The sequence below is a fragment of the Scylla paramamosain genome, chromosome 15, assembly GCF_035594125.1.
Source record: "Scylla paramamosain isolate STU-SP2022 chromosome 15, ASM3559412v1, whole genome shotgun sequence".
Taxonomy (NCBI): domain Eukaryota; kingdom Metazoa; phylum Arthropoda; class Malacostraca; order Decapoda; family Portunidae; genus Scylla; species Scylla paramamosain.
In genome coordinates this window covers 20,200,349-20,213,511 of record NC_087165.1, presented here as the reverse complement: position 1 = coordinate 20,213,511, position 13,163 = coordinate 20,200,349, and the positions used below count along the sequence as shown (strand labels likewise).

Below are 13,163 nucleotides of genomic sequence, written 5' to 3'. Positions count from 1 at the left end.
GCCACAAGGAGGAGCGGTCAGGGGACACCACGCAAGGCGAGTACCGTGTCAGTCTGCCAGATGGCCGCATCCAGGTGGTTTCGTATGTAGCAGACGAGAATGGTTACCGAGCTAAGGTGTCATACGAGCCAGCTGCACCACCTGTAGAAGTCAACAGTGCTCTCAAGTACGCTCCCAAGGCAGGAAAGTACCGTCCACGCGGCCGTTCCAGGCACAGAGGCAGACAGCGGCGACCCAGAGTACACAAGCGTCCCCGCACACGACCCAACGACCCTAGATATCATTCTTCTCAACATTCCTACCTGCCTGAGCCTCCGTCTTCCTACATTCCTGCACCAAAGGACACCTACCTTCCTCAGCCTCCGTCTTCTTACATTCCTGCATCAGAAGAGGATTCCTACCTTCCGGAACCCCCGTCTTCCTACCTTCCTGCGTCTGAGGAAAACAATTCCTACCTTCCGGAACCCCAGTCTTCCTACCTTCCTGCGTCTGAGGAGGACAGTTCCCACCTTCCGGAGACCCCTTCCTCTTCCTACCTTCCTGTGTCAGAAGAGGAGGAGGATTCCTATCTCCCTGTGCCTCCATCCTCCTCCTACCTTCCTGTGTCAGAGGAGGAGGAGGAGGATTATCTCCCAGAACCCCCATCATCCTACCTCCCTAAACCACCATTATCCTCTTACCTCCCTGTTTCAGAAGAGAATTCTTACCTCCCTAAACCACCATCTTCTTCCTACCTTCCTACTTCAGGAGAGGATTCCTACCTACCAGAAACCCCATCCTCCTCCTACCTTCCTGCATCAGGAGAGGAAGAGGAAGAGGAGGATTCCTACCTCCCCAAACCTCCGCCCTCCTCCTACCTTCCCGTGTCTGAAGAGGAGGAGGAAGAGGAGGATTCTTATCTCCCAGAAGCCCCATCTTCTTATCTCCCTAAACCCCCATCATCCTCCTATCTTCCTGCTTCAGAAGAGGAGGATTCTTACCTCCCAGAACACCTGTCCTACCTCCCCAAACCAACAAAGGAACCACCTCCCAAACACTCGGTGCCCCATCCATCAGAACCTGATGATACTTATGTCCCTCCATCCTCCACTCCAACATCTTACCTGCCCCCTAAGGAAGCCTCTTCTTATGATCCATATTCAATCTCCTTGCCCAGTTTTCCACCACCACCTCATGTAGTGCCTTCAGGAAGACCACACCAATCTTCACAACCTCACTACGGGTATTCGTCCACCCCACACCCGGACAAAGTGCTGGAAGTGACAACCTACAGACCCCAACGTCCACCTCTCACCACCACTTCCACTTACTCAGACAATAATTCAGTCTTCCCTGGCCCCACAACTGCCACTCCTTCAAGCACTCATCATCCACTCAAGCTTCCTGAGGTGACCAGCTATAAACCAAATAGACCTTCTTCTCCTCCTGTCTCCACGTTCTTCCCTACACCAGCTGAGGAGGAACCCTTATCAACATACGAACCTTCCTCTACAGTCTCCCCAACCACTCCTTCACCACAACCCACAACATACAAGCCTTCCACCACAGCCTCATCAGACACTCATTCCACCACCCGTCCCACCACACGCCCATTCCCTCTGTCCTATTCCCTTGCCCCTAAACCATCACATCCTCACCCACCCACAGCACCATCTTACCCACTGTCTCTTCCTGTCCCATACACACCAGCACCCTCTTATGGAGAGCCTTCACCACAACCCTACAGACCTCCATTGCCACCTTATTTTGGGCCACAGTACGGTCCACGCTTCCCTGGCCCACTGTATCCTCCTCGTATCACAGGGATTCCACCTAAATTAAGCATTACCCCAAATCCTAACCCTGTCTCTACTCATAATCCTACACAAATTGCTACCTCCCCTCATCCTTCAACACCTGCTTCATCACCTTCATCATCTTTACCAACACTGTGAACGAACACTTCCATCGTGTCATTCTTCCTCCCTGTCTTCCCCTTGTAAAACAGTCTAGTCCATCTCAACCACTTTTTTAGTTTTATCTTATTACACGGAACCATGGTTTTGAGATCTGTTATTGTTTGTGTGACTATACTGTAGCCATTGATTGACACACACAGTTTTTTTATTCATATAAAGTTTTTGGTGTGAGATCCATCATCCTGTTTCACTAGGTGTCATAAATATTCTATATTTTTGGGAAGGAATTGTTTCTTGAATGTGTTTCTTTGCCATCCCTTTCCTGGCATTTATCATGGCCTGGCTTCATCACAAGGACTCACATAAGCATGCATGTATGAATAAACTATGCATGTACTGTACATACAGGTAAAAATTATATTCAAGAAAAATTCTCATGATAGCAACTTGAAACAACAAGAACAAACACAAGGGTATTATGGTAATTACATCAGCAAAAGGTAAAGTTTGGGACATATGCTAAATCTGCTCGTCCTCAGTGCTCACTTTTATCTCATTGGCCTTTGACCTGTGACAGATGATGTGCCTCACCCCTGTAACATCCAGATTTCCAGTTTACCTTCTCCAGATACCCATTTATTGACCAAATCAGGGAAAGGATCTGTAGTTGGGGTGAGCCAAGGAAGGTTTGGTAGAATCCCTGGGGTGAGATGTGTGCCAATTGCTAGGGTGGATCCACAGATCTGTAGCCAGGCATGCTAGCTACTGCACCACAGAGATGCCATAAAGTAGCAATGAACATTAACTTTCTTATTTATATTGCTCATGTTCTGAAAAAACTGCAATAATGATCAAGGTAAAGAGGTGTGTGTTTGTATGTTTGTGTGTATAAAAAATATTGTCTCATAGATACCTATTGAATTATTATTTACTTTTATGCATCTACTTCTCTTGCTTATTTCTTTACCAGTGCAGTCCCCCTTTACTCCCACTCAGGCCATACTTGTATGGGGAAAGCTGTACTTTTTTTCTTTTCAAATATCTTCCATTTTTCAACTTTTTAGTTGTGTCCTTTCAAATATTCAGCCTTCATCCCTGTAACAATTGCACACATACATAGTGATGTTGCTGAAGGCTCATAGTTTTATCAGTGCTGGGATGAAGTGCAGGCAAGAATGCAAGATATACTGTACATCAAAATATGAGAAAATACATATTCTTATAAAGCTTTGAAATTTTACTCTTCCAAAGTGAAGATTAGTGTGTTAAACAATTTGGAGATGCAGAAGCAATAGACATTAATGTAAAAGCAAATTAGTTGACCCACAAGAAATAAGGGAGATGGAGAAATAATTGTGTATAATAAATTGGTATGATTGAGGTGGAAAAAAAAATAATAAAAGATCTCTTATTGTAGGGACAGATGCTGGGTATTTGAAAAGAACACAAGAAAAGTTGAAGAGAAGCTCAAATAAACACACACACGAAAAAAAAAGTTAGAATAGACTAGAACAGTTAATAGAAGCAGCATCAAAGGATCAGCTGTGTAAACTAGAACTAGATAACACACACACACACACACACACACACACACACACACACACACACACACGTGGACGATTGTTGTCCCGTAATCTTGTTAGACAGTTGCTATAACTTCTTGGCTTATATCTATATGACATCCATGTCTCCTGGATCAAGAAAGCCTCAGTGTTGAAGAACAGCTTGACCAGTTACTTGGAATTTGCTTAGCTAAGCATTCAAACCCTGAGACTGTCTTTTCTCCCAACTGTATTGGTACCTTATCTCAGCTACTTTCAACTAGCTCTTGTAGAAATTCCTGAGGTTCTCAAAGGCATTTTCATAACTCTAATGAATAGTTTAACAATGATTTTGCATCACTCATGGGAAAACACCCATGAGAACCAGTCTACTCAACTCTGTGGTCTTTCAAAATGGTCCTTATGAGAGAATAATTCAAATGTTTTGGAACATTTGCAGCTTTCATCATCTGTTGTGAGCCAAGTAGACTAATCACTATATGACCAAGCCAGTGATAACAGTGATAATATTTCTTTTTCTTTTTTACAATAAGCCATTATCCATTCATGTGGGATGGCATCAAAACAATAAGCAGAACAAAAGAATCCAAATAAAAGAAAAAGTAAATCATAAGTAAGTTTTAAAAATCCAATAAAATTCTCGATATGAAGAATTTTACAGTTTAATATAAAGCAATAATAATAATAATAATAATAAGAATAATAAGAATAATAATAATAATAATAATAATAATAATAACAATAATAACAATAATAATAAAAATAATTACAATAATGATAACAATAATGACTGTTAATGATGAAATCATAAGGAGAGATCAGTCTCACCACTGCCACCAGACACACTGCACTGCTCAGCCCACACACTAAACAACAGCAAGGTTTTCCCACACTGCAGCATAACCTGTCACTCTGCAGCAGTAACGCAAAGTAAGCAGAATAGAATCGCGAGTGATTGTGGTAGTGCTAGTGATGGGATTATGTCATGAAAAGTGATTCCTTGAGGTCTGGTGCCTATTGGCTTTCTAAATTATATTATGTTCACTTCAGAACCAATCAGGAGAACATAAATAACTTGGACTTCGTAAATGTTTCAACAGAACATTTTATCTTGCTATTCATTATTAGCTATAACATTGATATCACGTTGAAAACTTCGCTAATTCCATTATATGATTTAAAAATATAAACCTCTCAATTTTTCTTAGAAATCAAATGATCTTACATTTATTTGTACTTCTTATAAATAGACTGTCCTTTACTAAAAAATTTCCATCAAACCCCTAACAATAATAATTTTATTTGAGAACTTCATGTTACAAAAGTTGTCATCACATGAATGTTTACAGAAGCAATATAATTAACTCATTCCTTGTGTCCTGCTTCTGCATTTTGCTTCTTTTTACCCTGAAAAGAAAAGAAAAAAAGAAAAAAATGAAGCATTAGTCATTGTGAAAATGTAAGGCAGCATGTGAAATACATGAGAAGGAAGAACATCAGGGAAGAGTTCATCTACGAATACAAGGAAATGGGAGAGGCTCATAAGGGAAAATGAGGATGTTAAATGAAATGACAATGAAGATGGAAACATGTTTGTTTTCTCTTCTCCACCCCAACTCGCTGCCTCTTTCAATTCAGTCAAGCTAATCATTTGTTCTAAGTCACTATGAATTAAATAATATGAACTGACATCTTATTGCTATTACAAGGTATTTCAATAGTTTTTTCTTTCACACAAAGGTAGGTGTGGGAGAGATGATTTTGTGGAAAGTCAAGGGGCAGTATAGGAAGTGTCTAGTTTACAATGAAGACCAATATCATCTAAACAAAGTTACCTATGTCAAATGTTCTGCTTTCAACAAATGTGGGAGTATTTGAGAGAGAGAGAGAGAGAGAGAGAGAGAGAGAGAGAGAGAGAGAGAGAGAGAGAGAGAGAGAGAGAGAGAGAGAGAGAGAGAGAGAGAGAGAGAGAGAGAGAGAGAGAGAGAGAGAGAGAGAGAGAGAGAGAGAGAGAGAGAGAGAGAGAGAGAGAGAGAGAGAGAGAGAGAGAGAGAGAGAGAGAGAGAGAGAGAGAGAGAGAGAGAGAGAGAGAGAGAGAGGAAATTAACCAAAATACTTACATGAGCCTTCTTAACATCAAGAGTAAGCATATTGACCTTAGATCTCTCTTGCTCTAACTGTGCTGATAGATTTAAGACTTCTTGAGTTAGTTCATCTCGTACTTTGGTCATCTTATCCAATTCCACTACAAGTTCTGCTTTACTCTTCATTTCAGATGCTGATATTACCTGTAAATTAAGGGTTTCACATTAATGATTTGATGTGATGGATCAAAACATCTAGAAACCTGCATTCAACATCACTAATGCCAAATTCACTTGAACATCATTATGAATCTGACCTCTACAAATTCAATTCAATGTAGCGAGTCCTGATTTTTTTTTTTTTTTTTTTAAGATGAATATGATGAAATTTATCCATAATCTGCTAGAATTCAAGCTAATATCTATGGATGTAACCTTCCAATCCTATCTTAAACACACAATCAAATGTGAACTGAGGAATATATGCTGTAATAATATAATTTATGAACAATGTGACAACACTTAGGAGTTCAACAGCTGCAGGACATTTCTAAACAAAACTCTCAAAGGCAGCAACTAAGAGAAAGCAGTAGTTTAGCTCTATATGAGATATGGAAAACAGACAGATTGAAGGAAAATGCTAGAAATTATGGAAATGAATCTGGTATATTCTGACCATGAATGTACCACTGCTTCATCTGTCAATAATAAAATACACAACATACAGATCTTACCTCGCATAACTTTTTATTTCTACCTTTGACCAACTTGAGGTCATCCTTCAAGGAATCAACTTCTAACCTTAGAGCTTGGATTTCAAAGTCCCTCTTCTCTAATTCTGCTTCATACTGGGAGGCACGTAGTGTTTGATTAAACTGTAAAGGAGTATTAGTATTTAGATGCATTGATTTTGATGCCTTGTTGGTATTTAATGCCACTATCATCATCATTTTGTTTGAGGCTCTTATTTTTCCTCCTCTGGAAGCCCTTCTCTGATAGGGAGGGTTGACATTTACTGTGTTCTAATTCAATTCTACAACATATATATAAGGAACCTTTTCCTTACAACTCTATAATGTTTATGCATTCTATAAATCACACCATAATGCCACTAACTTTACTCAGTTTCCAATCAAAAATTATATGTGAAATAGCAACATAACATGTTGTATTCTTGATGTTTACAAACTCAGTCTACAGTCAACACAAAGGAAGACATCGTACACTACAAATACTGACTTCCAAATGCCATGGTCTTATTTTGGCTTATGAACCTTACATGTTATCAATTTAGGAAGAAAAATAAATAAAAAAATAAAAATTATAAAATAGGTAAAAATGCAGCTTGCCACTTCCTCCTAAGTGTCAAATTTAACTTGCAAAGTTAAAATGAAATAAAACTATAGCATTAGTGTCAGAAGTCAGGATACATTAGGCATCTGAAACAGGAGGTGATGAGGTGTGGAGAGGAGGATGTGATGTAGACTGAATAGGTATGAGCATGTCAGCAGTAAAAATGAATTTGATTTGGAAGTGCTTAGAAGGAGACCAATGGGAAGGCCAAAGAAACCTGATGACATATGGAGAAAGATAAGTGAAACATTAAGGAAGAAACTGTCAACTACAGAAATGGGAGACCCATAAGCCAACCTCATAAGGGAAAATAAGGCCATTACATAAAATGATGATTATGGCAACAATGATGTGTGTTAATGTCATGATTTATAGAGTGTGACCATTTCTTTTGACTTGATTACAGGCTGAAATGACAGTAAGCCTAAAAGTTGAAATATCATTACCTGCCCTGCTGTAACCTTGTAGTTCTCATGCCTACTTTCCCTCTCCAGAGTTTTTCTTGCTGCCTCCTCTATATTTTCAAAAAACTTCTCTTCACCTTGTATTGGTTCCATAGGAATTCTTTCTGCCTCCTCAGGTTCATGTCTCCCAGTCAGCTGTGAACATTTACATCATCATTATAACACACGCACTCAATGTAATGAACAACTGATGGAAGATCTAGGTAAAAAAAAAAAATATATATATATATATATATATATATATATATATATATATATATATATATATATATATATATATATATATATATAATAAAAATAATTAATAATAATAATAATAATAATTATACGGGTAAGGACAGTGAATATGAGTTTTGGGGATACCAGTATTTTGGATATTGCTCTCAAAGTAAAAATAAATAAAATAAAATAAAATAAATAAATAATTAAAAGATATATGCATCACACTGATAAGTATGAATATTTTGGTGAAAATCATGGCTGTTGTAGATAAGGTGTTGATTAACAGAGTTACAGAGGATAGGAGTGATTTGTGAAGGCAGTGTGGCTTTAGAAGAGGACGAAATGTATGGACCACATATTTTGCTGACACTACTCATACAGCATGCTACTCATATTTGGCACACTGGTATACTTTATTAAAATATAAAACCAGTTTACCCTAACTACTTCCATTATCCATAGGTAATTATGGTCTTGTTCACTTGTTTGCCATACCTGGTCTGGACGGAGGCTGTTGAATTGGTCTAAACTCATTGTTAGTGGCTTGTCTTTCTTCTTTTTTCCTTTTCCTCCTTTATGATCTTCTTGCTGCTCCTTCTTCATTTGTGCATAAAAGTCTTTCTTTTCTTCAAAGTCTAATTTGGACAGCATCATGGCTTCTCGTAAGGACCGTTCATTCTCATCGCGAACAAACTGAAAAATAAAATTTCAATCTTTTGAGTACCTTAATACATGTGCAAGTCTTCCTACTTGCCATGTTTATACAGAATTGAAAAAAAAAAGTACAGAAATCAATTCATCCTTCAGAAGTAATACAAGAGATCTTCACATACCATACTTGTACAGGTTGAACTGCAAGGGTCTTCTATAATATTGTTACCTAAAATCTGTATAATGTCTTAGGAAATACCAAGTGCATGACTCATTTCAACTAAGCTATCAGACTGAATATGGTCTGTGTTAACCAACTCCCTGATAAGAAAATATCAGGTAACAGTATATTCTGGATGATACATATAACTAAATACAAATAATATATACAGTCAAGAGCATCCTCACAATACACATTTATACTTCAAGTTACATTACCATATCCGACATAATTCATTCTCCACTGCTACTCCCTACTCATACCCTCCTATCAACTAATATTAAAAAGTACAAGAAAACAGTGAATTAAATTAAATCAATCCAAAGTAAGTGGATGTACTGTGATCATCATAATACATTATTCATGGTCAACTGAAGCTTAGATATGTTAAGAACCACAAAAGATGGTGTTGCTTGCCTCATCATCTCTCCGTTGCCACTCATCATCTAGCCGAGAGTTTGTTTGTTCATTACATTTTGCTTGCACTTCTTTATCATTTCCATTTACACCATCTGCAGGTTTCCCACATTTTTTCTTGCCTTTATTTTTGGCATGCCCATGCTGCTGCTGCTGCTGGAAAATTAGAGGAAAGATTAGTGATTTCTGATAAAAAAAAATGGGACATGAATCAAACTTAATTTTAATCTAGCCTAACTTTTAACTCTCTGGGGCACGCTTCTTCAACCTTGTGAAGCAACTAAGCACTGCAGGGCTTATAACCCTTTGTGGCCCAAGACAATTCAGATATACCTTCTTTGCTGGACTCTACGAACTTTTGGCATGGTTTCATATAATCAAATATTAATATCTTGAAGAGTGACTTCCAGCTATTAGTAACAAAGTACAATGGAACCTTGGTTACCAAATTTCTCCCTTTCTGAACAATTCGGTTTGTGAATAAAAATTTTAATTCATAACTGCTTCGGTTGCTGTACCATGTTTCAGTTTTCGAACAAAGTTGCTTGACTTCAAATACTACAAGATGTAGCAAAAGCTCCCATTTATTACTAACTTATAGTTCTATAAATATTTTCTTTGTTTTTATATATTTGGAGGAGATACAGAGGGTAAAACAGTAACTCAACCTTTGAAATAAGTTACATGTGATCCCACAGAAGTTCTTCAATGTAAACCAACAAGATTTGGCACTCAGAAGTAATCCCAAGCCTCCTGTGGTTCTCTCTATGACCCACAATGCCATCACTACTGCAGAACTGCATTTTCCCAATAGCTTTTCCCAGCAGTGAGATGTCTAAGTATTATGATCACCTTCATTTTGGCAGTGAGTGGGTTGCTCCTCTCTGTGTCAAGTGAGGGAGGCCTTACAGATAAGGCTTCCCTCACTTGATCAGTGACAAAGAGAATGCCTCCATGGTCTAAACAGTATCTTTTGATGAGTTCTGTGTCATTAAGTTCATTCAATACATCCTTTCTGGATAAAAAATTTCTAAGCTGTAGATGTTGTGGAGTGGCCATCTTAGCAATGGAAGCATTGGTCATTACCTGCTAAGACATTGTGGACTGGTGTCTGAGAATGGATTAATCTATTTTACATTGATTCCTATGGGGAAAATAGTTTGCTTTCAAACATTTCGGATTTTGGACAGCATTCAAAAGCTAATTAGGTTCGAGAACCAAGATTCCACTGTACTGTATAATACACACAATGAAAAGGGTATTATTATACATGTGCACCCATAACATGGCCAAAAAAAAAAATTGGTCTTGGTGAAGTATTTGGGTCATATATAACACAGTGGTGTATATCTTTACCTCCGCAAATCGTTCATTCCTGAGACAGTAATTTTCGTCAAGTTTATTGTTTCCTCTGCCTACCTACATTACCTCATGCCATGATGGTCTGCAGGGAGTATCAGGAGGAATGGGAAGGAAGAGAGGGTAGAGGAGGGGAAGCAGGGTACAGAAGGAATGGGTGGTGGAGGAGGGGATTTCATCAGTGCATGTGTGTAACAATGTCAATCGATAAAAAAAGAAGAAAAAAAAAAATCAGCCAATATATAGGGTGTATTTTGTGAGACAGAAGAAAGGAGGTTGATTTTGAATCAGTCTTGGAAGATGGTTCAGTGGGGTGGCTGTGAGTGCGATTACTCTGAGGTGATAAGAAAATTTCACAGCAATAATGAAGCTTAGCTACCTTCAGTTCTTTCCACTCAGGACACCAGTGATGAGGAAGTACCAGAAGACCAATAAGGTAGGTTTGGTTTGGTTAGATTAGATTAGGTTAGGTTTAGTTAGGCTGGATTAGGTTAGGTCTAGTTAGGTTAGGTTTGGTTAGGTTAGATTTCATTAGGTTAGGTTTAGTTAAGCTATGTCTTTTTTAATGTCATGTGTGAGGACAAAAATACATTTTTCTGGTAGATCTGGGTGTTTTTGAGATGAATCCCTGCTGGTTTTTGTTGCAAATCATTGGTTTATATGTGTGTGGGGGGAATAAAAAAAATTTATTTGCAATGGAAAGGGTTATTAGATTCATTAAAAATACATCAAAATCTACCAAAGAAATGTAGAAATTGTTAGACAGGTGCACTACTAAAAATTTACCATGAAAAGAGCAAAAGAAAAATTTCAACTATGTATGCAAGGTTGACATTAATCTAGATCAGTACTCGTGTCTAATTGTATTTTGTGGGTGCAATAACAATTTTGCAACATGTCTAATGGTAATGTAACTAGATATAACTATTTATTCTAATACTAATTTTAATGTGTAATAGTATTATACATAATTTTGATCCCGTAAAAAATTAAAAGGGAATTGGGAGACTAGCTAAAAGAGTTTAGTACAAAAGTAAGAGACTGAAAAGTTGTATGTGATTAAGAGAATTAAGCAAGGAGACGGTTAAAAGGTCAGGATATACCACAGGTGCTAAGTCACGAGCCACCACCTACATCTTAATTCAAGCCCATAGGACACCTAAATACAGCTAAGGTAACAGTCCCCACCACACAAACACACACACACACTGACACACACCCCTGACTCAGCAGCAGCAGCAGCAGCAGCAGCGGCAGCAGGCTTCTTCTTCTTATTGGGCAGCTTGTTTCCAGCCGCCTTTTTGTTAACCTCATCATTCTTGGGTTTGTTCTTGTCGCCTTTCTTCTTCCCTGCTCGCTCGTCTAGGTCCACGTCGTTGCCCAGTACGGCGAATCCCACACGTCCTGCCATGGTTGAGATGAGGGTGATGGTGTGATGGTCAGTCTGTCTCTGTCTCGGCCTCACTCTTTCATCGGCTAGCTAATACTGCTGTTCTTCGCTTTCTAGTATTCTCTATCTTTATGCTATTGTGTAAATTATTGAATAACTTTTAAATATTATATACAAATTGTTTTTATTCCTAAGGTCATTGAAAGAAAGAATCATGCAACCACGTGAGCCGAATCCATAAAGGGGTGGGAGGATTTCATTGTACTCCGTCTTAACAACAGCTCTCTTTTATTTGAGATGAGAAAGGACTAAATTTAATTTATTTTGAATTAATTGCAATTGAATGATGCCTAAACAGTACCACAAGGAAAAGGGGGTCGAAAACTGGTAGCCTTTCCAATTTAGGTAGGATGGAAGTATAATAAGAAGGATTATATACCCTTTGGGCACTCTATAGAAGCAATGAAAACTTTATCTGAATTTGAGCTAAATTTTCAGATATGAGAGCTCTTTTATACTAATTAACAGCAGGAGACATCGGGACCATAATCCAAAATCGTTCTTGGGACTAATGGTGCCACTCCTAGGTTTTTAACTTTTTTTTCTTTCAATTAGACCTTGGTTTCTGGGCTTTTTTTTTTATAAAGGTCCATAAATCTAGCCTTTTATGGGCATACGTATAATTAAGTTTGTATTTATGTTAGAATAATCGTTAGTAGTAGTTTCACACACACACACACACACACGAGCGCGACAAGACTTACACGTTACATACTGGACAGCCCAAGACATACGTTTGATATGTCCCTTGGGACAGTCTCAGCGTCTCAGCGCCCGGCAGTCACCCAGAGGCTCCAGCCTGTCTAGGATCCTTTTACACAGGCTTCCTGTAGCTTTCCAGGAGTGTTCGACACGCGCGACTGAGCTGTCGAATCGCCTGTCCCAGCGACCAGTCGCGGCGATAGGTCGCCTTTTCACTTGCCGCTCGATCACGCTATCGTTATTTCCTCATCAAGAGCCCATGATACAAGTGAGCCAAGCTGAATGAGCCTGCAGCAGCGTCTCTCAGCAGCGAGTCTTTTCACACAGGCGACTCGCTGACAACCTTTTCGTCCGCGTGCGTCAGTGTTTGTGGCGGCGAGTCCCGCGACACTGATGTGAAAGGGCCCGTTTTTGCGCTCGGCATACTTTTCGCTTAAACTCCCGCCCCTCTAATTGGACTAACAATTAAGAGAAGTCCTTCTATCAATAGCCTTGCTGTGCACTTTTCCATTATTGTCAAAGAAGAGTTAGATACTTTAGAAGATGAGTAGCAGAGTTTAATGTATGCCAAGGAATTGTGCAAAACCTCACTCATAGTTAATCATTTTGGGGGGAACTGCATCAGGTAAATGACGGCAGTAACAAAATGAAATTCGGAGTGCTTTCAGAACTTGTGTGTTGTCTCACTCATCGGCTTGTGAAGAAGGAGTGTTTTCCCAAAATAACATAATCAAGACATAACAAACCAACAAACTACCGTCTCCAAACAATAGAGAATCTA

General features: G+C 38.8%; 2 protein-coding genes across 4 annotated transcripts in view; one reads left to right on the top strand and one right to left on the bottom strand.

Moving 5' to 3' along the window:
• The window catches only part of LOC135107604 (uncharacterized), an 8,086-nt gene extending 4,961 nt beyond the window's left edge, over positions 1 to 3,125 (top strand). For both annotated transcript variants that reach the window (XM_064017636.1, XM_064017637.1), the window contains exon 3: positions 1 to 3,125. This exon is cut by the window's left edge and continues 61 nt beyond it. In XM_064017636.1, the coding sequence (XP_063873706.1) occupies positions 1 to 1,934 (1,934 nt within the window). In that variant the 3' untranslated portion in view covers positions 1,935 to 3,125.
• A 1,533-nt stretch (positions 3,126 to 4,658) lies between these two features.
• On the bottom strand, positions 4,659 to 11,697 carry LOC135107606 (G kinase-anchoring protein 1-like). Of its 2 annotated transcripts, none has more exons than XM_064017638.1 (7): positions 11,450 to 11,697; positions 8,872 to 9,027; positions 8,079 to 8,276; positions 7,344 to 7,496; positions 6,279 to 6,419; positions 5,581 to 5,748; positions 4,659 to 4,867 (listed from the first exon to the last, which is right to left on the bottom strand). In XM_064017638.1, the coding sequence occupies exons 1-7, from the start codon at positions 11,639 to 11,641 to the stop codon at positions 4,826 to 4,828; spliced, it is 1,050 nt and encodes a 349-aa protein (XP_063873708.1). In that variant the 5' UTR covers positions 11,642 to 11,697; the 3' UTR covers positions 4,659 to 4,825. The 2 variants fall into 2 exon arrangements, with proteins under 2 accessions (XP_063873708.1, XP_063873709.1); XM_064017639.1 differs by having other exon boundaries at positions 4,739 to 4,867; positions 8,872 to 9,024.
• Between the last annotated feature and the right edge of the window lie 1,466 nt (positions 11,698 to 13,163).